This window comes from Parasteatoda tepidariorum, chromosome 8, assembly GCF_982258835.1.
Source record: "Parasteatoda tepidariorum strain Cologne lab strain chromosome 8, Ptep-v5.0, whole genome shotgun sequence".
Lineage (NCBI taxonomy): Eukaryota > Metazoa > Arthropoda > Arachnida > Araneae > Theridiidae > Parasteatoda > Parasteatoda tepidariorum.
In genome coordinates this window covers 19,463,341-19,488,967 of record NC_141762.1, presented here as the reverse complement: position 1 = coordinate 19,488,967, position 25,627 = coordinate 19,463,341, and the positions used below count along the sequence as shown (strand labels likewise).

The window sequence follows — 25,627 nt, the reverse complement described above, 5'->3', positions numbered from 1 at the left end:
AAATTTGATTTCCGGAAACTTTTGTGATCGATGAATTTTAAAAACGTCTGGACCTTCGATCTCCGGAAACTTCCGGATCACAGTTAATGAAAAATTCGGATTTTTTTCCGGAGCACAATCAGCCCTGCATTTGAATAGAGAACTTAAAAAGATAGAAGGTAAGGGCGCAATAAATGTCTTGTTAACGAAATTTTGCCTAAATAACGAAATTTAAATTTTTTATTTGCAATGCTCCGAGTAAATTTTGCCAGAAAATTAATTGTTTATTCGCGCAATTCTGTGAATTAGCGAAAGATTTTCAAGCTAAAAAATAGCATATTTAATTTAGGCTTTATCATTTACGACATATGTGAATGCGAATACAAACATTTCAACAATATACAATAATAAACAAAACGATACCTCTAATTACTCCCATATTTAAATAAATGGAAAATGGATATGAATAAATTAAAAAGCATTCGAGAAAATTATTGATGGTGTTATTTAAAAAATTCTGTTATTCATTGAAAAATTTGAGTTCAATGAATTGCTTTATATTATTAAAATTTTAATTAAGCGTTAAATATTTTATTTTATTAAAATATTTATTTATTGACAAAACGCAATAAATATCTACATAAGTTAAATTTATTTTACTTGAACTCATACCAATGTAATTCAGCATTAGTAAAAAAAAAAAGACCTCTCCATGTTATTTTCTGCAAATTTACTGAAATTTGTTCAACAATTATTAATTCAGCAGACATTACACACCTTTTTTTCTTTCTAGTTTTTCCTTGTATTATTTTCAAATAAATAAATCAGCAGGTTAAAAATAAAGCTTAATTTGAAATGTTTTTTTTTCTTGAATTCATTTCGAAATAAATAATTCAAAATAAAAACAATAAATAATTTTTTTTTAATTTAATAATATTTTAGCTATTTTAGTTTATTACAAAATCTGTATAATTTTTTCAAATAGAATAAAACACCACAAGAATTTCACCAAAAATATTTTATTTAACTATGAATAGTATAAGCCAAGGTATAAGCGATAGCATCAAAAATATATTATTACTGCTATAGAAACATCTATAGGCACTTGATACAACTACAAAAAATATGAGCATGTAGAAAAAAACAAATTTTCTTGGGTATAGTTATACAATAACGAAACATAAGAAATAATGAATTGATTAATACTTAAAAAAACAGTATGAAAAAATAGATGGAAAGTCAATATAATCATAGCCATGGAATCACAACATAAATTTTGAAACAAAATATAAATATTTTAAAACTAAAAGTTACATAGAAAAAATTAAAACTATTTTACTGAATAAGACTAAGCTTTTTATAAAGAAAAAAATTTTCATAATACTATTCCAGCTAATAACGTGGTGTATTTAAATAATACATCTATGAGTTCTCAAAGATTTTCCTTTTTATTCTGCATTTCAGAAAGATTTTAAATAATAAAACTCCAGAATATTTTAGATAAATAATTTTACAAACTTCTCCCAATTAATGCAAATTTGAACATAAATCCTTCATACATTTTTATAACAGATGCTTCTCCTCCCAATAAACATCTGATAACTGATTCGGCGTTCTTTTCTGATTGAAGTTGATTTGTTAGGTTATAAAGCATTGTCCCGTTTAATAGCTTGTGCAATTGTGAGGCTTTAAAAGGTAAGTTTAGCTATCTATTCAAACCACTGATATCATGGATACAAGCCTGAAGCTGACTATAGCTATGGACAATGCTGATATCAAACGGGTTTGTCGAGTTTAAAACAGGCTTCTGCAAATATTTTTCCAAGTTTTCTGACACTAATTTAATTGTTGACTGAGAAATACATGCTCTTGAATCGACATCTGTATTTATCTCTTCATTCGGAACCGTAATTATTTCTTTTATTTGCAAATATATTATAGTAAGCATTAAAGATGACAAAAATTCTTTGGATGGCTTAGGAGAACTGTGCAAAAGCCAATAATGTATACATCCAAACAATAAGTGTAAATCGCCATAAATATCAGAAAAAAAATTTCCATCCAGACCCAATACACTGCACATAAAATCTCGCAGCCCATCTTTTTGCATTCTATATAAATTTTTCAAATTAGGAACTTCTTCGCCATTTTCCAATTCCGAGAGAAATTCAACAGAAATCGGCGAAGAGTAAGTACCAGGTTCATATTCTATGATTTGACGAAGACAAATTTCGGCATGCCGTTTAGAGTTTTCTGAACCATGCCGTAAAACTATGCCATAAATTACTTTTCGAATATAACGAGAACACGTAAAAGCACATGCTTCAGAAAAGTCTTCGATTTGTGGATACAAAGTATTGCATTTGAAAGTGATTGTATTTAATGGCCACGTGGTAAGCAGACCTTTGTGAAAGGCTATTTTAAATTTTCCTGGCAATACTTCTCCACAGGGCAAGATCAGTACGGATTTACTTACAATAAGATCCTCCGACTGATTATGGAGAATTGCATTTAAAATATCGATCATGTTAGTCGGTTTCAGTTCGTATTCGGAAATAGATTTTTCGATTAAGCTTCTGATGTCGTGCCCTACAAAATTAAAAACTTTCGATTTCGCCTCGGTAAATGTTTGGTTGCGCAGCCAAGAGAAAAGACCTTGAAACCTATCTTTAAAACGAACATTAATATAAAGATAAAATTTCCTTAAATGGTCATAAGCAGATACGTAATGATTCCCAGCCAAAGTCGCTACTAAAGAAATCATTGTTTTATCTTTTAGAGGAAATTTATATAATAGTGTGCTCAAATAATATATTTTACACAGTAAATACTTTTTCTGTGAACCATCCCGAAGAGTTTCGACTTTGATAGCATTATCAATATGGGATATTTTAATAAATCCATAAGGCAAATCATAAATATAAAAATCACTAACTTCGCTAAGAATTGGGCATTTATAGTGTGTAGCAATACTAGCTAATTGCGCGTCCCCTTCGTAATCACATTGAACATACAATACATCTATTTCTGAAAGTATGTTCTTGAAAACTACATGAGAATTGAGGGGAAGTACTTTTATCATTTCATCCCCATCTCTCAGGAGAGTTTTTATTTCTTCAGTGCGTTGTTGCTGTCTTTTTAAACGCATATCTATTTTATCATCAGTCTGACCTCCATCGAAAATAATTATTGGCGATATTTGGCACTGCTTCAGAATGGAAAAGTAATTCTGCACATCAGTAGCGAATCTGTAACGAAAGAAAATTAAAAATTCATAAGCACAGGCTGTCTGAAAATCATGAATCTTTCAAATATCTCGTGAAATGTGCAGAAAACCAGAAATTTTTTAATTAAGCATGAGGAATAATGATACCAAGCTCCACGGCCAACCTTAACCTCTATTTATGTGACGCGAAGTACCTTCAAAAATCTTAAAGATGAACCTCTTTTTTATTTGCGGATTAGGATTCTTTGAACTAAGTACCATGATTTATCTACAGGTTTTTATGTTTTGAGTCACAGGTGACGCTATATTGCAATTGGAACGGGGAATGAGTCTGGTATGTTTAAAGAATATTTTAAAGTTGTTCTTTTTTTTCGTCTTTTTTTTTTAAATAAGTTTTTTTTATATTTGATGCGCATTTGCGAGGTATTTGATGCCATATTTTTCAGACTTCTTGTATATATGTTGTGAAAAAGCAAGAATAAAAAGTTAACAGAAGTTTAACCAGTTAAAGTAAAAATCTTTAAATTTGAAGAAAAAGTCACTTAACAAACACCACTTAACAAATTTTTAAACATTTCCTTATTTTTCAACAAAAAATAAGCCATTAAGTACTTTTTAAGCACTCAAAAAATATTGTTAAGCATTATATACATTAGCAAAATGAAAAAATGATTTTCGAAGATTTTACAGGATCATGATAAAATAACTAGTTTCTGACAAAGAATTCTTTTCTTGATTATATTAGCCATGATAAAACTATCAAGAGATTTTTCGGTTCGATATCAGAGGGAGGAAAATGAAGCCTGAAATTGAGAATATTTTGAAAAGTGCAGCAAAGCTGCACATGAGAGGGTAATAATCCTACCGAACCCAGCTCATTAGACGCACAAGCGAACTCGCAAGTATTTCATCAAACATGTAAAATGATTGGCGCTTTTAAGAGCTATGGACCGACGGAAAACCTAAATAGATTGTTCGATGAGTTGCAAAAACGTTGAATAGAATGAGAAAAGCACGCTTTTACATAATACGAGGCGAAAATCGAAATGGTCACGAAAAAAAATATCATTTTCGAAAAGGGAAAAATAAGCACTTTTGAAAAACACCCAATGAAAAAGACACTTTTAGAGACTTTTAAAAAACGAAAATCGAAAATAAGCACCTTTAGGCACTTTTTAAAAGTGCTACGCACCCTTCATTAGTTTTATTTTTATAAATAAGACCTCTACGTTTTCAAACTTAAGTGTTATAGCTAAGGGGGAGGGGTTCGATGACTCCTCCCAACCCCAGAAAATTGCTATGCCGTCTGACATGGCTGGCTTTGCAAATCGTGCTCGTTTTGCTAGCCACTAAATTGAGATCATTTCAAATAAGTTCCAGACTAAAATCTTAAAAATTTAAATTATTATTAAAATATTAAAAACGAAATCCTCTTTAAAAAATTAACAGTTTTAGTTAACAATAAATTAATGAAATATAAATTTTTAAATCGAAATAAAAGACCAACTACAGAAGAACTTGCAGAAACAAAAACAAACAATAATGCCTTTAAAAAATAATTACTATGCTATTAAAGATTCAAACTTTTTTTAAAAAATATATATAAATTTTAGAACTTAGAACTTCACTGTCAAGTTGCTAAATGACGTAAATACAAGGAAGTTAAAATTGAAAAATATGTGGCATGCAATCAAAAATTTGCAAACAACACTCCGTTGATAGGAACTATTAGCTTTTAATCCTTACAATTCTTCCCAACTTATAGCTGTTTTTTTTCAGTTATCGGTTGTCAAAGCTCGAAAAGAATTTTCATTCAGAAATAAGTGAACATTAACGTTTACGCTCTCATGCTTATGACAGCTCACAAGCTTGATTTTTCCATTTTTTGTTGCCAAAACGAAAATTAAATGAGGACTTTCTTTGTCACCATGTAAAAGAAAAATGTATTTGTGCTTAGGATTTTCTAACGAGTTCTTAAATCAAATTCTTAACAACAAGTCACATTGAAAATTGGATCAACGTACCCGAAACCGAGGTGCCTATGTCTTCAAACAAGTTTAAAAAAATCAGTTTTATTTTTAAAAAAATTAAAAACTGAATTAATACCTGAATTTACCAAAAAAAACACAAAGGTCTTGAAAATTTGCAATAAAAATTTAACCAATTTAAAAAAAAATTGAACAGTTTTGAAGTTAATATTTGACCAAGACAATTTATTAGACAATTCTATCTTTAAGCTAAATTCTTCTTAAGCTAAATTCTATCTTAAGCTAAATTCAGTAGACATAAAATAATATAATCCATCCATATAGCATAGGCAGGGTATGTAGGGGAAATCGAGATTAGTTGGCCCACTTTTCAGTTTTTTTAATCTTATTAAAAAACTATTAGTGAAATTTGATTTTTCCTCTTCAAAGAAAATTGCATAATCTTATCACTTACGATTTGTATTGAAACGTTCAGTCCGTTTTCTTTCTTTGAATTAATTTTTTAAAAAACATTAAAAAGCAGACCAACGTACCCCGAGGCCAGGTCCCTTGGTTGACATCAAATAGGATAGGATGAAACAGGTAATGAAACAGGTATAGATAGGATGAAACAGGTAACATAAATTTTGAAATAATAAATCTAATTAAAATAGTCTTATAAATCTAATTCATTATTTTCTTAATTATTTAAAATAGAAATTGAATTTTTAAATATTAATAGATAACTAAAATAAATCTCAATTATTAAAGAAAAGGCAATCATTCTTACTGCAATTATGTATTGAATTTTATTAAAAACAAATTTTTGTCACTGTAATTGATTTTGCATAATGAAACATGATAATAAAGTTAAAAACAATTTATAACAAATTAAATCAAAAGAAATATCAAACAATAGCTGTATTTTAAAAAGCAAAATATTTCCTGAACAGTGTTCAGGAAAAATAACAAAAATTATCTCCCTGCATCATTATTTATCAATATTTATTGAACATAAAAAATATTTTTACCCCCATTGAAGCACACAAATTTATTTCATTATAAAACATTTATGCATTAAAAACACAGATAGTCTCAAAATTTTCTGCCTTTAAAAATTTTTATGTTAGTCATTCTTTTAAAAAAAATATATTTTTTCAATGCCCAACTGTGTTAACATCCGTCAATTCAGGCAAATACAGGGCGATTTTGTTGGCCTCTCTTTCAGGGGCACCATATTAGTAGGGCCAACGTCTTTTAAAAATAATAATATTTGATAAAATTTCATGTTTTTTTTTCCTTGCTTTTTTTTAATTTTAATACAAAGCTAATTTGGTGTGCAATTTTTGGGAGCGTAAGTACAAGGTATTTTGTTTGAAATGTCTATTTTGTTTAATTACATTGAAATGTCTATTTTGTCAATTTAAAACTATATTCTAATATTTTTTTCTTCAGTTTAAAACCCTTTAGCGCACAGTGATATGACAGCGAAACCGCTCTTTTTTTTAAAAAAATTCCTAGACGCACAATGGTCAATTTCTGAAACCAATACTTTTAAAGTAATATTTTAACTTTCCTAACCATCACTAGATAGCACGACTACACTTAGATTATGCCTTCCTTGGTGAAAAATGAAATGTTATCAAATCATTTTATCTTTACTTCAAAGAAAAAAATTTTCGCGCAATAAAATACAAAAAAATTTTAACTATATTACTCAAATTTGTTTTTTGTGAGCTCCTTTTGACTTACAAATTTTTCCCCGATAAGAATTTCAAAGAAAAGTATTAAATTTTTGCATCTATTTTCCTGGTTTCGGAGAGAGACCACTGTGTCCCTAGAACGTACGATATTCCCACCAGGTATATTCCTACAAGGTATTTTGTTTGAAATGTCTATTTTGTTTAATTACATTGAAATGTCTATTCTGTCAATTTAAAACTATATTCTAATTTTTTTTTCTTCAGTTTAAAACCCTTTAGCTCACAGTGATATAACAGCGAAACCGCTCTTTTTTTAAAAAAAATTCCTAGACGCACAATGGTCAATTTCTGAAACCAATACTTTTAAAGTAATATTTTAACTTTCCTAACCATCACTAGATAGCACGACTACACTTAGATTATGCCTTCCTTGGTGAAAAATGAAAAGTTATCAAATCATTTTATCTTTACTTCAAAGAAAAAAATTTTCGCGCAATAAAATACAAAAAAAATTTTAACTATATTACTCAAATTTGTTTTTTGTGAGCTCCTTTTGACTTACAAATTTTTGCCCCATAAGAATTTCAAAGAAAAGTATTAAATTTTTGCATCTATTTTCCTGGTTTCAGAGAGAGACCACTGTGTCCCTAGAACGTACGATATTCCCACCAGGTATATTTCTACAAGGTATTTTGTTTGAAATGTCTATTTTGTTTAATTACATTGAAATGTCTATTCTGTCAATTTAAAACTATATTCTAATTTTGTTTTCTTTAGTTTAAAACCCTTTAGCGCACAGTGATATGACAGCGAAACCGCTCTTTTTTTCAAAAAAATTCCTTGACGCACAATGGTCAATTTCTGAAACCAATACTTTTAAAGTAATATTTTAACTTTCCTAACCATCACTAGATAGCACGATTACACTTAGATTATGCCTTCCTTGGTGAAAAATGAAAAGTTATCAAATCATTTTATCTTTACTTCAAAGAAAAAAATTTTCGCGCTATAAAATACAAAAATTTTTTTAACTATATTACTCAAATTTGTTTTTTGTGAGCTTCTTTTGACTTACAAATTTTTCCCCGATAAGAATTTCAAAGAAAAGTATTAAACTTTTGCATCTATTTTCCTGGTTTCAGAGAGAGACCACTGTGTCCCTAGAACGTACGATATTCCCACCAGGTATATTCCTACAAGGTATTTTGTTTGAAATGTCTATTTTGTTTAATTACATTGAAATGTCTATTCTGTCAATTTAAAACTATATTCTAATTTTTTTTTCTTCAGTTTAAAACCCTTTAGCTCTTAGTGATATGACAGCGAAACCGCTCTTTTTTTAAAAAAAATTCCTAGAAGCACAATGGTCAATTTCTGAAACCAATACTTTTAAAGTAATATTTTAACTTTCCTAACCATCACTAGATAGCACGACTACACTTAGATTATGCCTTCCTTGGTGAAAAATGAAAAGTTATCAAATCATTTTATCTTTACTTCAAAGAAAAAATTTTTCGCGCTATAAAATACAAAAAATTTTTTAACTATATTACTCAAGTTTGTTTTTTGTGAGCTCCTTTTGACTTACAAATTTTTCCCCGATAAGAATTTCAAAGAAAAGTATTAAACTTTTGCATCTATTTTCCTGGTTTCAGAGAGAGACCACTGTGTCCCTAGAACGTACGATATTCCCACCAGGTATATTCCTACAAGGTATTTTGTTTGAAATGTCTATTTTGTTTAATTACATTGAAATGTCTATTCTGTCAATTTAAAACTATATTCTAATTTTTTTTTCTTCAGTTTAAAACCCTTTAGCTCACAGTGATATGACAGAGAAACCGCTCTTTTTTTAAAAAAAATTCCTAGACGCACAATGGTCAATTTCTGAAACCAATACTTTTAAAGTAATATTTTAACTTTCCTAACCATCACTAGATAGCACGACTACACTTAGATTATGCCTTCCTTGGTGAAAAATGAAAAGTTATCAAATCATTTTATCTTTACTTCAAAGAAAACATTTTTCGCGCAATAAAATACAAAAAAATTTTTAACTATATTACTCAAATTTGTTTTTTGTGAGCTCCTTTTGACTTACAAATTTTTCCCCGATAAGAATTTCGAAGAAAAGTATTAAATTTTTGCATCTATTTTCCTGGTTTCAGAGAGAGACCACTGTGTCCCTAGAACGTACGATATTCCCACCAGCACATGTTCTTTTCCCCCCTTTCACTCATTCAGATAGTGAAGTAGATCAAAATTTATTAGGGGTTTTCGTTAGCATGGGTCTTATGAAAGTAGAACCATGTGTCTTTTATCTATTTTTATTGAAATTAAAGCCAAATACCTCAAACTTCTTATCTGAAACAAATTTGTTCTCCTCATTTGCGTTCTTTTTAAATTAGTGAACAGTCATATTGAGTTGATGCTAAATTTATTTTCGATTATTACTAATTTTTCTGCATTTTGTTTGTCTTAAAAACTAAGAATTTTAAAAAAAAATTATTATTATTTTGTATTCTTGATTTTTAATTATGATTAATCTTTATAATGGAAATAATATATATATATATATATATATATATAGGTAATACGAAAATTATAAATACTTTTGTATTAATAAAAGCTTTAAAACTCTTTCGTTTTCATAAAATATCTTTGGTAAAGGATAAGTGCAGAAATTCTATTTTGGGACTTCAGGGTTGAAAACATACCAATGAATAATAATTAGATTTATATTTCAAAAGAGAAGTTATTTTAAGATCTTTCACTTCCATATAAGGAATGATTAAACGATTTTCTATGAGTAATAAATAATTTTGATGAGGCGTAAGAATACAGGGAATGCAATATGACGGGCCTCTTCACACATTTTAATTATCGTATAAAAGCAATGGTTTTTGCAATGGTCTTTGCGTGGCTTTTTGGTGTATAATGTTTACCAACTAAATTCCGTCAGATCTGACGGGAACTGTGTCTCCCCCTCTCCAGCCGGCAGAGCGGGGAGGAGATTTTTGCTTCACCATCGATTACTAAATAAAAGCTTGTGCAGAACATGGCCTCATTATTCCTGTTTTCTTGACTAATAAATCCACCAAAATATCGGGGTTGTTGCCCTGCCCTGATATTACATATATATATATTATGTATATATATAGCAGAGAAAGCCGGAGTAAGATATTTACTTCTCTATAAATTTGTTATACATTTTATTATTATTTTATTTTTATTATTATATATTTCTGTATTATTTATTTCATTATGATATTGCATAATATACATTATATTTGTATTATATTTTATTTCTTAGAATTTTTTTCGTGTTTTAAATTCATACGTGTTCATACGTGTATTCATATTTTGTATTTTATTATACATTATATTACGTTTGTTAAAGCCATTTTTCGAGTTTGAAATTATATAAATGATTTTAGCATTTAAATTTATTATTTAATTTCAATAAAATTAAAATTTATTGTAAAAAATGCTAAAAAAACAAGTTTAAAAAATATTATTTTCTTACCACACGAAAATTTTCTATGTGGACTATGTGGTTCTATGTGGTTAACCACCGAAACCACCATCCCCTGGTGAGACAATTAATCAGAATTTTTTTTAAGTGTAATTTTCCCATTCTTAGACCCTATGCATCATAATTAGTTCCTCGATTTTTAAAAAATATTAAAATTTGTATTTGCGTGCCTCAAAGGGTTTTAACAAAGACTGAAAAGCATCATTTTAGAAAAATTTTATTAAGGCGACTAAAACTAGTTTAGTGTATTTTTTACAAATAAAACGAATAAAATGCATAATATTTAAACATAAATTCCCTTTTCTTTTCAGCTATTCTTAGATAAAAATATACACAAGTTAAAAAAATTAAAAATAAAAGTACAAGTACAGATATGTGTCAATATACAAAACAATGGAAGTTAAAATCGAGAAAACGTTATTTACTATTTCTCAACCATTTATTTACTAGAATTGAACTAGAATAGAATTGAAAACTACATAAGTTCAGAAGGAAACAAACAAATTCAAATAGGGAGCCAGAATGGAAACACAAATTGAAAAATTTTAAAAGATTCGTTTACACTTTTAATTTCCCTCCCCCGATCGTAAATACGTTTAAATTATCAAATTAAACCTGAAATAAAACTTTAATAGCATTTATAGATTTAAAAATTCATACAGCAAGGATTTAAACTGAAAAACAATTTCTCTGGAAATAAAAATATCAATATAAAATAAAAAAATATTCAATACTAATATTTTTACACTCTTTGAGAAAGCTTAGATGATGAATTCCTAAATTGATTATTGATTTAATATTAATAAAATTTTAAAAAATGTTCCTTCGTAATTATTTTTAAGAAATTTTTTTATAAAAACTCTACAAAAACACCATTTTTTTCTTCACTATTTCATCTTTCTCGTGGCAAATAATGACAATCTAAGAAACTTTAACAAAGGCAATACTCTGTATATTAAATTAGCTGTTTACAAATGCTCTACTTTTTTACGCAATTACGCCAAAATAATGATTCACATAAAAATTAGCTCCTGTAATGGATGGAAGAAAAAGTTCTTGTGACGCGTGATTTCTTTGTTCTGAAGTAAAATCATCAGCATTTATTATTAATAATCTATTAAATTCATGATTCAAATTCTAATAAAATTCGAAAAAATACTATATGAACCAAAATTCCTTTTTTTAAAATTATTGCATAAATAAATAAGAATTTCAAAATTCTATGTGTGTTGGAACTAATCTATCTATCTATATTATATAAAACGCTAATACGTACGTATGTATGAATCAATAAAACCGATGATATTTCTTTTCTCGCGCTGGCAACAGTTTTCATTTTTAATTGATTAGATTCGGCGCGCAAGAGCACGTAGTGAGCATCATATGGCTAATCTATATTATATAAAACGCTAATACGTTTTAATTGATAAGCTTTGGCGCGCAAGAGCACGTAGTGAGCATCATATGTCTAATCGGGTGAATTCTCACCGAATTATCAAAAAAATTCTCACAAAATTATCTCCATCGAAGCCGATGCTTTACACCCGGCGTTCAGAACTATTTCATATTGTTTCACAATTCATGGTCTTAGCCCTCTGGTGGGAAAGACTTTAAAACAAAATTACAACAGTTACTTTTCTCAACAACTGAAATTTAGAATAGAATAGTAATAATTTAGAATGATTAAGAAAAATATGTGAACTGTTTGCAATTTCAAATTAATATTGAAATGCACAGGTTTAGAATTTTCTACAGTGAAAAGTTTTCGGAACTTCAGTGTTAAAAAAAGTATATAAAAGCTTGACGTTAAGAACGTATCCAATGAGCGAGCAAAGCGAGCATCGGATTGCGAAGCAATCCGAAATGAACTGCGAAAGCAGTTCCGGGAGTTGGCGAGCGCTAGCGAGCAAGGGGCGAAGCCTCCTAGTATTATCTAATACACGTATTATATTGCCAACTCCACGAAGTGAAATAACGCCAAACCTAGCTGAGCTGCGCTCTTAAATCAGCACCTATGCAACTAAAATATATTAGTTGTCATTTTTTTGCGGACAATTTTCGTAAAAAATATATATGGGTTTAAAATACTTTTTTCATTAATAAAAATCGTTTCTGTGAGATTTAACATACCAATGGTGCAAAAAAAATTTTTTTTTCAGGTTTTGAATCCAAGAAAATATTTATTCAAATACAAAAATAATCGTGTGCTGTTTATTTCATTTTTGTTGTTTTTTGTGAATATAATTTAGCGTATCAGAAATTTTCTCGAAGAAATTCTCCGGTCTTTAAAACCACTCACTCATTTTGAACAAACACACAAATTTTAAATGTAAATATCTATTCTCTGGTGGTTTCAGCAGACAAACCTTAATTTTCTTATTGAACATTTTGTGTTCTACTATATAAGACCAACCATTTTAAAGTTTTATATCTTAACAATCTGTTGCACATTAATTGTTTAATACAGGTGCACATTAAAGTTATTATAGCCCGAATTTTCAAATATGCAATTAAATATTTTTTTAAATCTATTTCTTATTTTAATTTGTAATTCAATACTTTTGTTTTCTACAACTTGATAAAAATCTGACAGTAATATCTAATGTTCCTTCAAACAAAAAATTTTGATAAAGTTGCGGCTCCTCCACTTGATTGGTGTTTTTAATTGTGGCCCCGGCCTCATGTAAGTTGGAAATCCCTGTTCTATAAGCTTTGATTCAACTACGTTAGTTCTGAAATTTATAACCACGTAAGCTTTGGGACATTCTAACTTCAGTGGAGGTAGCGTTTAGATGGAACAGACAACTCATTTGCATTGCATGAAGAGGGGAAACCCCGAAAATCTTCCACGATAACCCCGACGATAATTGGGGTTTTAACACATGAACCAGCTAGCACTGGTGACATTTTATACAGTATGTGACAAAATGCTTACAAAAAGGACTTCATATCAGCATAATCCGAAATTAAAATTATAAAATTTGTGAAAAAATTCACATTGAAATTATACAAATTTGAAAAATATAAAAGAAAAAAAAGAAAAATTATTGAAAAAAAAAAATTTAAAGAAAAATAGGGATGCCGCAATTAAAAACACCAGTCAAATGGCGGGCCACAACTTTATCAAAATTTTATATAGGACTCTTTTATGTTTGAAGGAACATTAAATATTACTGTCAGAATTTTAACAGTTTTTTTAATATTAAAAATCAAAATAAAAAGCATTACAAATAATGCTTGTTACATATCATTATCATTTTGAATCTTCTCTTAATCAGATACTTAGTGACAAGATTTTTTTTTCTTTTAAATTTAATTCTGGGATAAATTAATTTTTTCTTCGACTTATTAGAAATTATAGCAACAGAAAAATTCTCCAGCATCTAAAATTAATTTTTTTCTCTTTTCCGCTCATGCGATATTCAATTCAAGAAATTTAAATAAAACATGATATTCATTCCCTCTTTTATGCATTTTAAAATTTACAAATGTAAATAATTTCTTTAAAAATGAGTGGTTTCAAAAAGTTAAAGGGGACAATTTGTTCGAGAAAATTTCTGATACGCACATGCTAAATTATATTCACAAAATACAAATAAAAACAAACAAACAAACAAAAACGAAATAAAACAGAGCAACAAACGCAATTATTTTTGTATTTGGATAAATATTTTCTTAGGTGCAAAACCTGAGAAATAAATTTTTTTGCACCGTTGGTATGTTAAATTTCACAGAAACGAAGAAAGTTGGTTTTTTTAAACGAAAGAAAAGTATTTTAAACCCATATAGTTTTTTTTTACGAAAATAGTCCGCAATGAAACAACAATATATTTTAGTTCACGGGCCACAAAAAAGGCATCGCGGACCGCCAGTTGGTAACCACTGGGTTAAACCAGAAAACTGACTGTTGACGTCTACGACAACAATAGTAAAAAAATTTCTGGATTATGAAATTAAATAAATGGAAAAATAAAAAAGATACTTATATCTCCCCTAGGAAAATTATAAAAAAACTACTTTGAGTTTTTTATACAAAACAAAAACACAAACCAAAAAGAGAAATAGAAAAATCGAAACAGTATACCATCACTTAACATCGCCTATCGGTCTGGCAAAACACTGATAATTATTTTATGGTAGATTCGGTCCAAGTTTAGGTGTGTCGGGCTAACCGACCACAGTTTATTCCAAACCTTGCATTAACAGGGGTCTGTCCAGACATTTTGTGAAAGGTCCGTTCTTGTAAAATTGTGAAAAAATTACCGTAATTTGTGAATATAAAATAAACGTTAAATCACATTCTTTCAACCAGGGTCTGTTTTTGTGAATTTGTGCAAATAGGGTCCGTTATTGCAAAAAAACTTTTTCAAAGAGTTTTTAAATTGTAAAGACATACAAGATTATGCTCAACAGCGTAAAATTATAATTAAAAAAATTTAATTTTTAAAAATAAACAGCAATTGTAGCAACTAAATTAGCGATGTAACATACAAATATTTGGTATTTAGCCTGTACTGCTGAACGCAGAATATTAATTTAGGACGAATAAAGGAGGAAGCGTCTGCTGAAGACAAAATTTAGTTCGTTTACATCTGTCTTTCTTCTTCACACCCCCCCCCCCCCTTCCTGAGAAGGGTTTATTCGATTAACAAAACAATAATGAAGATATACAATTTTGTGAAAGGTCCAATTAAAAGATAAAATATTTTGTGAAGAGTTCGTTTTTAAGTTAAAATATTTCGTGAAGGGTCCGTTTTTATGAAAAGATATTTTGTGAAGGGTCCGTTAACGGACCCAAATTTCTTCTAAACAGACCCCTGATTAAGAAGACAATTTTTTTTTTACTCACTTGTCGTAGTCTCCTCCAAAAATGCAGTTAGTCTCATTGCGAGCATATATATGATGAATGAGACTGCATCCATCTATAATCACTTGTGTATTCCTTAACTTAAACGGTCTGCATATATCGTTTTCATCTATGAATTTACTTAAGCCTCGTATGGTCATGTTGGATAAATACAATTCAACTCCTTCGCTTTGTTACACCTCCAAGGAATTTAGTCAAATCTCGCAAAGTTATTTGGGACTTCCCCTGATGCCTGATCATGAAATATTTCAACGATGCTTATTGGCTACGGCAAAAGAACACACGCATCGTTAAGGGTCCGTCCATAAGTTATAGTGGTTGTAAATTATGGAAATCATGTTCATTCCTTTACCTTCAGTAGTATTGAAAAGCTGTCGAAAACGAAAACTGTTAGGGGCCGTTCAAAAAGTACGTACACAAAAATGGAGAAATTTTAAACCCCTCCCCCCCTTCGTACATTACCGTACATACGGTCTTACTCCCCCCCCTTAGAGTACGTACATTTTATTAGTCTACCCCCCTTTTTCATAAAAATTAAAATAATTATGTTTTAAATAAAATTAAATATTTAATTAAGGAGTGTGTAGGATACAGTCATATTTAAATTTGGTGTATGTTTATGAAGTACGTACTTTGTACAATACCTGCCCCCCTCCCCATCGTACAAAACCGTACAAAATAGCAAATCCCCTCCCCGCCCCTTCGAGAAGTACGTACTTTTTGAACGGCCCCTTACAATGTTTTTTTATTTATTTTTTTCTTTCGAAATTATTGATTAAATAAAAATAATTTCAATTTTGTCAAAAAAATCAATCGAAATAATTACCTCTAACCAAATCGGTGTAATAAATAACTTTAGTTTAAAATATTTAAATGATTAATTTGAAATTAAATATGCGAATTTTATAAATAAAAATAAATATATTTATAACTATAATGTGAATTATTTAATAATAAATAATTTTAAAATTATTTTTATACGTCGCCAACACATTTAGATGATTTAGATAAAACATAATAAATTAGTATTTTCTTAAAAATGAATGCCTAACATACAAATTGTTTTATTTAAAAGTTGGCCTTCTTTCCTGAAAATTTTGACCACTAAACAAGAGTACAATAAATATTAATTCAACAACAGCTTTAACTACGTTTTAATTAGTTCAAACTGTTTATTGCGAGCCGCGATGGCTCAGAGAATAGAGCGTTCGCCTTCCAGTGAGGCGAACCGGGTTCGAATCCCAATCGATACGAATTCCGCATCCGGCTTGCACCGACCACAGTGCTGACGTGAAATATCCTCAGTGGTAGGCGAATCATGGGCTAGAATCCCCTTGTCGTCAGGCTAACCGTGGGAGGTTCTCGTGGTCTTCCTCTCCATGTAACGCAAACGCGGGTTAATTCCATCAAAAAGTCCTCCACGAAGGAAAATTTCTCCCACTACTTGATCCAGGAGGTCCCTTGTCTTCAGGATTGGGTTCAAAATTACAAGGCTACTGAGTTGAACATTAGCAGTCGTAAACCAAAAACCAAAGTTTACTTGTTAGTAAAAACCAAAAAAATTTTTTAATAAATCAGATACTTGCGCAAACTGTAACCAAAGACAAACCATAGAGCATCTTTTATATAATTGTGATCTGTACCGAACACTCCGAAAAAATTATTTCTTCCAAAAAACAGACCAACAAATTTTTGCAGACAAGGTCTGTAGAGAAACTATCAAGATTATCATTAAAACTACTCTTGAGGAACAAATGGAATTAATAAACAAAATTGACAATAACTAAAATAACCTGCTTAATCTAACCACCTTGCCAAAACTTTTTTTTGGACCACATTGCCATTTTAGTGTTTTAATTTGACTTTTAACTTGATTTTGCATTTTATACATGCTTTAGGTTTGTTTACAACCTTTGGATTTTAATACATTTGATATTTTACATTGCGATTGCATTTTATACACGGTTTTTAGATTGTTATACACCCCTTTTAACTCTTACCATTTAGTATCTATTGGTATTTTATCCTCTGTTTTTTGTACTTTAATTGAATCTACTTTGCTTTACTTGTTGTTCTTCATTTTAACTACCTGTTACTACTTCACCCTCACTATTTTGGTTCCACCAGCAGGATTCAAGCTGGCTTGATTGGCTGGATCCTTTCAATGCCCTATTAGCAAGTGTATACATCTGTGATTTTGTCTCAGTTTTAACTTTTCAATTTTAGCACTATATTCATTTACGTCATTTTATCCTTTCACCTTTTGGCGGTTTTATGAGTTGTATTTACGGCTGTTTTTTGGTGAATTGTTAAAATTTTTGTCTTGTATTGAGGGGTCCACCAGCTCTGGCTCACAGCTCACTCAGTTTTTACTGGTTGTCTCAGGGTTCATAATTTTTGTATTTTATATATATATACTTTTTGTATTTTATTTATATAAGGGTTAATAAGTTTTGTATTTTATATATACATATAATTTTTGTATTTTATTTATATAAGGGTCTGTTGACCTTTTAAATGATCCATTGTATTTGGCGTATGGGACTATTGGCCTAGGCCACTGTATATATATAATAAATTAGCAGTCGTAAACCCAAAAATTGGGTCGGCTGTTCAACTACTGTTATAAGATATTAAAAAAAATAAAACTGTTTATAACGTTATTAAAACTGTTATCATTGAAATTAAAAATGTATTGATCTTTATTAACTATAAGCAAGAAAGCCGGGAAAAAAAAGTTTTTAAAATTATTTAGTACTCTTATATACGTTTAACTTAATTTTGATTTATAATAAATGTATAAACAATATAATGTTTGTAAAAACTACTATATTGTTTATACTAAAAGCAAAATAAAAATTAAATTTAAAATTTGCATTTAATGTATGAAAAAAAGCAGTATGTTGTTACAGCATTAAGCATATTCAAAAAATTCTTTAACCGCTTATTTCGAAAAACATTAGAAATTTTATGTAAATTAAAATGGTACTTTGAATTGAGAGAGATATTATACGAATTAACTTTCAATCATCAATTTTCATTCCTTTCATCTAACAAAAATTATCAACAGCAGTGATGATAGTTTTACAGTCAAACTGTATATAGTAAGAAAAAAAAACGAGAAAACAATCTGCACTCTATAACAAAAAAATCGACGCACCAAGAAGGAGTTGTCCGATTGAAACGAAAATTGGTAGATAAGAAGACAATGTACAGAATAATAAATGATTAAAATGTCAGAACAATTGAATAATTTATTGCAGAGTTACAGTAACAAGTTCAATAAGGTGTTGACCCGCCTCTAGCCTGGATACAAGCTGCCACACAGCGTGTCATAGACCGATAAAGCTCCCGGATGGTCTCTTGCGGTATTTCCTGCCAAATTCGATCCAATTGTCGAACGAGGTCATCAACATTCCGTGCCAGATGCAATCGCCTTCCCATCATATCCCAGGCATGCTCGATGGGCGAGAGATCTGGTGATCCGGCAGGCAAAGGAAGAGTTTGACAAACTTGCAGACAGTTCATAGCAACACGTGCCGTATGTGGTCTGGCATTGTCCTGCCGAAAAACCAGTCCAGGGCTCTGCAAAAGGAACGGTAGCAAAACAGTTTTTAGGAAGTCGTCGACGTACCGCAGTGCAGTAAGTGTACCTCTAATGACGACCAAAAAGGTCCGGCTGTCAAAGGAAATGGCACCCCAGACCATAATGCCTTGTTGAGGACCGGTGTGACGTGCAACAGTGAAATCAGGATCCCCCCTCTGCCCTGTGCGTCTCCAAACACGTCTTCGATGATCGTCAAGACACAGTTGGAAGCGGGATTCGTCGCTAAAGACTACACGTTCCCAGTCGGCATCATTCCAGCCTGATCGAGCCATGCACCACTGTAATCTGGCACCAAGAAGCAATCGGATGATTGCTTCTTGGTGCGTCGATTTTTTTGTTATAGAGTGTATTATCATAGACTAATAACACTTTACAAGTATTTTTTAAACTTTTACATATGAAGCTCTATAATTTATGCAAAGATAGAAAACTGCCTAATTAACAATTTTCCCCATAGTTGCCGAATATTCGCCTAATTTCTATTTTTTTTAGAAAATGTTTTCATTTACCTTGTCTTTTCTCTTTTTTCTCCATGCAACTTCAACTTATTTTTCAATTTTAAGAATCGTTTTAGCAATTTTTCTTTGACTATTCTAAGTAAATTAGTTAAACTGTTATTGTAATAAATTAGAACTTATCATTAAAGCAAGAAAGAAATACAGGGGCAGCGCTAAGTTTTTGCCTCCTCGCTAAATGCCATAAAATCGTAAATTCGGCGGGAAAATTTTTTTTATTTCTGCTTAAGTATTGGCGAATGATCTTTTCTACCGAAAAGAAAAATGTATGTTCCCGTCAATCCTTAAAAAAAATCAAAGGGATAAAAAAAAAAAATTTCTGAACAAATCCCGTACTTTTTATTCGATTACAGTAATTTCCTTTCGATAAGTCGCATAACCAATTACAGTTATATTAAGTCCAGATAATGTAAGCTACAGGAAAGATTCTGTATGCACGAGACAAAACTACCGTAAAATACAAATTACCACATTCGTTGCCGGATCACGCGATATCACGTGGCAATTTTTTTTTTTCTTTCTGCAGTTAGTGCCAATAAAACATATTATGTGTGTAGCAAGATGCATATTATCATCCAAATATTTTCGCAGGAAATATGCTTTCTCGCGACAATAGCATATACAATAACATAATGTTACCTACGGTTTATTTTTATATTACTTGCTCTAGTCTAAGAAGTTATCAAAAATTAACTCAAACATTTTCCCTCAAAAGAGACGAAACATCTACATTTTTCATCCCTTCTCTCCATTCAATGCTCATTTACTCCTCCCCAACTGCAAAATTATTCTTAATTAGAATTTCCATTTTATAAAATAATTCAATTTATAGAAATTCTTTATAGATTTGAAGAAAAAATCAACTATAAGAAATTGATTAGATTTGCCTTTGGCTAAGAATTTTGAAATTTGGTTAAAACTTTTTAAATTTGGCTAATTTTCTCGCTAATAGTTTGAAGTCCTTAGAGCAGACTCTGAAAATATAACATTATCGTTTTTTTGTTTTAGTTGCAATTTTTTAGGTCATCCGCAATCACTTCACTTAATTTTTAAAAAAATTGCCACATCCTTGCCGCAATTACTTCGGGCATTTACCAATACCCAAACCATAAATAAAAAATTTTAAAAAAATTTAAAGACGTTTATGTATTAATGATGCGTATCATACAAAAATAATAAGAGTTAACCCTCACTTAAATTTTTACGCAGCCATTTTTTTTATTTTTAATTATTTTTTAAAATATTTTTTCATTTAGTTTGTTGAATATCTTTCTCATTTAATTTAAAGTAAATAAAAACTTTCTCAAACTAAATTTCATTTTAAAGATGTATATTCCCTTATAATATGAGAGAAAAAAAACAATTTTCCTAAAAACATGCATCAATTTAATCCTTAAAAAAAATCAAAGAATCGTTTTTGGTATTACTAAAAAAATGAATACAAAATAAATTGAGCTTATAACTTTACTCTTCATAGAAAAAGGAAAAATTTATAAAATATGAAAGTGAATTCTCTCTAAGGCTTCAAAATGTATTAATCCGCATATAAATTAAAATCCTCATCTCTGTAAATATCACGTGAAATGATGAATTCTATATAGTTTTATTCAACAGCCTTATGAATCTGCATTGAATAAGATATTAATCCGCAACATTCAGCACTAATTCCACGAGAGAGAATATCTGCAGGATTATCTGTACCTGCACAATGGTGCCAGGAGTTTGGATCTGTCAAAGTGGCTATTTCTTTAACTCGATTAGCAACGAATTGTTTCCAACGAGTTGTCTTTCCCTTTATCCAGTAGAGTGCAATTTTAGAGTCAGTCCAATGATATACAATTGAAGACCTTTTCAGATTCACAATCTTTTTCACTTTGGATGTCAAGCGAGCTGCAACTAGAGCTCCCAGCAATTCCAGTCTAGGCAGAGTACCACTATTCAAGGGAGCCACTCGGCTTTTAGAAGTCAAAAGTCTAACGATCGGTCCATTTGGTGTGTAAGCTTTCAAATATACTGTAGCACCGTATGCGTTCTTACTGGCGTCACAAAAACTATGAATCTCGACGATATCCTCTTTAGATATAGAATTAAGAACCAGTCTAGGTATCTTAAGATTTTCCAAAAAAGGTATCTCTTCACACCATTTTATCCACTCTTTCTCTATTTTCGGTGGCAAGGATTCATCCCTAAGAATTTTTTCACTCCACAGTTCTTGGATCAGACATTTCATTCGTATGGTGAAGCATGAAATTAACCCTAAAGGGTCAAATATCTTCCCTATAGCCTGGAGTATCGAACGTTTTGTACTTTTGCTTGAGGAGACGAATTTTAGGAGGCTTCTGGTATCTACAGAAAAATAATCTTCACTGGTGTTCCATAAAAGTCCCAATACTTTATTCTGATTGGAGCTCAGACTAACACTAGCGTTTGCAGGATGAGTATCTAGTCCCTCATTCTTCCACTGCTCCATCGAATCAGCATCATTAGTTATCCACTTCCTTAGAGTCATTCCAGCAGCTTCTATTATTTTATTTGCATCTATAGATATTTCTAATGCTTCATCAAAATCATTGCTACCGGAAATAAAATCATCCACATAAAGATTTCTATCTAGAAGTTGAACGATAACAGGAAAATCATTTTCATATTTTTTGATATGGTGCCTGATAGTAGCAGCGAGTAGAAATGGACTTGAGTTGACTCCGAAGTTCACTCTATTAAAATGGAAGATAAATAATTTGGGATCTTTAGAAACACTTGGTTCATCATTGCTCCAAAAGAATCTTACTGCGTCTTTGTGTACCTCAGCAAGACCTATTTGAAGGAAAGCCTGCTTCACATCAGAAAAGAAAGCTGTTCTGTTGAGTCTAAATTCAATAAGTATATCCAAAAGATTGGGGTTTAAATTGGGCCCTGGCCACAAACAGTCATTGAGAGAGAGAGTTCATTGACCTCGCGCGCCGCAGCGTCAAACACAATTCCTAACGATGTTGTTAAACTTTCTTTTTTAACGGCCATATGGGGTAAATAAAATATAGGTCTTTCACATTCATCCTGTAGTATACTATCAGGTTTAACTATTTCTATAATGCCTTGACTTGTATAATCCTGTATAATTTCACGGTATCTATCATAGAGATCCGGGTCATGCGTAAATCTTTTCCATAAGCTTCGGAAACGTTGTTTCGCTAAAGAATAATTATCAGCAAGTTCATTATAGTCTTTTCTAAATGGAAGTTGTACTATGTAACGACCGTCTTTGAATTCAACAGTTTCATTAAATATTTTCATGGCCTGATCTTTCTCTTGTAAAATTGGATCGTCTTTAATCCCAAGCCCCTGCAAATCAAAAAACAGTTTTAGTGTATCTTGTAGAGAATCATTTTTAGTTAGAAAACAGTATCTTTCCTGAGAAATTTCGCTTTCTTTAAGTTTACCGCAAGCTATCCACCCCAATAACGACTCTTTAAAAAACAGATCATCATTTATTCTATACGTATTTTGTTTCAAAACCTTGGAAAAAATATCAGAACTTATTAACGCGTGCACTTCAGTAGCTTCATAAAATAACTCATCGGCTAATTTCAAAAAATGAGGAATCTCTATTTGCGAAATGTCTAAAGTAGTGGGCGGTGTGAGCCCCGTAATATTATCAACCACATAAAATTCAATTAATTCATTAAAACTAAAATCTTCATTCGAAATGGATGTAGTTAATTTCCAATTAATGTTTTGGATCGATCCGTTTAATCCTGAAATCGGTGTTTTTATTTTCTCTTTTTTAATCCCTAATAAATCGCTCATATTTTTCTTTAAAACGCATATATTAGAAGCTGAGTCAAGGATCGCTTTTATTTTTATTCTCCTACCATCTGCACATGTAATAAATATTTCAGCAGTTGAGAGCAAAACGTATTTTTTGTTTTGTTTATTAGTGGCTACGCTTAAAACCGAAGCATTGGGATTAGGATTACTAGTAGAAGAAGAAGGAAGTAGCACGTGATCAAAGTGTTCGCAAATGATTCATATGCATAGAATTCGAAGAAAAAATATTTGATTCAGTTTCTTTCGAATTTAATTTTGTACAAATTAGCCTTGAATGTTTTAAAGAGCAAGGACACCGATATGGGGAAATACATTGGGCTTTTGTATGATTTTTTTCCAGACATAGTTCGCACAATTTATTAGCACGAATTATCTTTATTCTTTCATCAACGTCAAGATTTAAAAATAATGTGCAGCGAAAAATGGGGTGCATACCTTGTTTACAAAGAAAGCAATTCTTATTTTTATTTTTGTTATCGTTTTCAGACACTAAAAGAGTTTTAGGTTTAGAGGGAAACATTGGGTGCTTTTTTATTTTTGTTTCGTAAGAACAGTTTCTATCTACGGATAAAAGTACAGCTTCCCGTTGCTCTAAAAAGGTTATGAACTCATTGAAAGAGGGAATTTCTTTTGTTTTTTGTAACAATTCAAAGTTTTTACGAGATTCCTTATCGAGTTTTTTTAACATTATAGTTAGTAAGAATATATCAAATAGAGGATCTTGATTATATTTTAACACCTTTAGAGCTCTTAAATTTTTATTTACACAATCAATCATGGCTCGAATTTCTACAGCATTTTCTTTTTCTATTTTCTTAAAATTCAAAATAGATTGAATGTGAATATCTACGACGAATCTTTTATTGTCATATCTTGAAATTAATGCTTCATATAAAGAAGTAAATGTATCAAAGGTAGAAGTAAATTCTTTCACTTCATTAGCAGGACAAGAATTTAAATAATATAGCTTCTGTGTTTCACTGAGTTGACAGTTAGAAGAAATTAAATCATCAAATTGATTTTTAAAACTAGAAAACTGTTCATATTTTCCAGTAAATATAGGAATGCCTGGAGGATAGGAAAACTGGAGATATAGGAAAACTGGAGGAATTTTTAATACAGTTTCTAAGTTATCATTTAGTTTATGTTTATTCTCTGTCTTGATATTAGAATCAGAGTTCAATAGTTAATATATATATAAGTAAATCATGATTACTTTATGAATTACTTTATAAGTAAATTATGATTTTCAAACAAATTTAATCGTACATTTTAAGACTATTAAAATTAAAAGAAAAAAATCTTTGCATTCAAGAAAAAAAAATTTTTTTTTTAACCTTAACAAAAAAATACGAGTTTAGTTTTTGATAAATACTCTATACGACGTGTGGCATTCAAATTACGAGAACTACGTATAATTAATACTAAAGAATTAGGTATCCGCCAAACATTAATAATAGAGATTTGAAAACTATGGAAAATTTTCTACTAATTCTATGACTAGAATGTGTCCCTTTGAAAATAGAATTAAGTATTACTTGATTAAAACCTTCACTCGCTTCCAAAATATATAAGTAGGAAATAACAGTCGACCTGTTTCAAGCGCTCAAAAGCAAGAGCCCATTTTCAAGACTTGGCAGACGAGAATGTGGAGAAGCAAGAATGATTTGATATATAAGACGTAAAGGTGCCAACGAAAAAATTGAGAAATATAGGTGAGAAACAGAACTGGAAAATCCACAGGAGCCGAGAGATACCATAAAATCTATGGTTAGAACCCAAATCGTAAAGCACTAGAACATGTGCTGTTCATTTGGAAGATCACTCAGCCTCTTCTTATTTGAGATTTTCCTCTTAGCTACGCTTGGTTCATAATTTAATGTTAGCTTTTATTTCTTTCAATATATATTATCTAAACTAAAAAAAATACAAATCAATTTTTTTTATTTATTTAAGAAAATGCCATACAATGAGAGTGGGTCAGTCGGAGAGTGGGTTCAGATCAAATTACATTAAGAAGTACCGGCATCCAGGGTGCCAGTACTCCATCCAGTAAAATCCATTCCTAGCGGAACATGTTACGAGGCTGACCTGATATACCGTAATTTTTACAGAAATAATTACAGTAAAATCCACTCTAATTAAATAACTTTTACTGTAAAAATTACAGAATAATAATTTTTGGAAAAAATGAATTTAACGGTAAAATGGATTTTATAGATGATGTACCCAAAGTACCGGCAATTTATATTGTAATTTGATTCGGAATTTTTTTACTGTGTAGCTACTCTTGAATATTATCTAATTTAGGTAACAAAAATTAGACTTATCCATATGCTTTAGAGTTTAAAAATAAATATATTTTTTCCCGAAATTAGGAGTGCATCTAGATTAACCTTACAA

At 30.3% G+C, this 25,627-nt stretch overlaps 2 protein-coding genes across 2 annotated transcripts; both read right to left on the bottom strand.

Moving 5' to 3' along the window:
- Positions 1–982: 982 nt before the first annotated feature.
- LOC139425536 (single-strand DNA endonuclease ASTE1-like) lies at positions 983–15,469 on the bottom strand. The gene is made up of 2 exons (XM_071180628.2): positions 15,260–15,469; positions 983–3,227 (listed from the first exon to the last, which is right to left on the bottom strand). Exons 1-2 carry the CDS (start codon positions 15,415–15,417, stop codon positions 1,685–1,687), a joined length of 1,701 nt encoding a protein of 566 aa, XP_071036729.2. The 5' UTR covers positions 15,418–15,469; the 3' UTR covers positions 983–1,684.
- Positions 15,470–21,002: 5,533 nt separating this feature from the next.
- On the bottom strand, positions 21,003–25,287 carry LOC122271652 (uncharacterized). The gene is made up of 4 exons (XM_087149475.1): positions 25,248–25,287; positions 23,991–24,109; positions 22,374–22,738; positions 21,003–22,266 (listed from the first exon to the last, which is right to left on the bottom strand). Exons 1-4 carry the CDS (start codon positions 25,285–25,287, stop codon positions 21,003–21,005), a joined length of 1,788 nt encoding a protein of 595 aa, XP_087005601.1.
- Between the last annotated feature and the right edge of the window lie 340 nt (positions 25,288–25,627).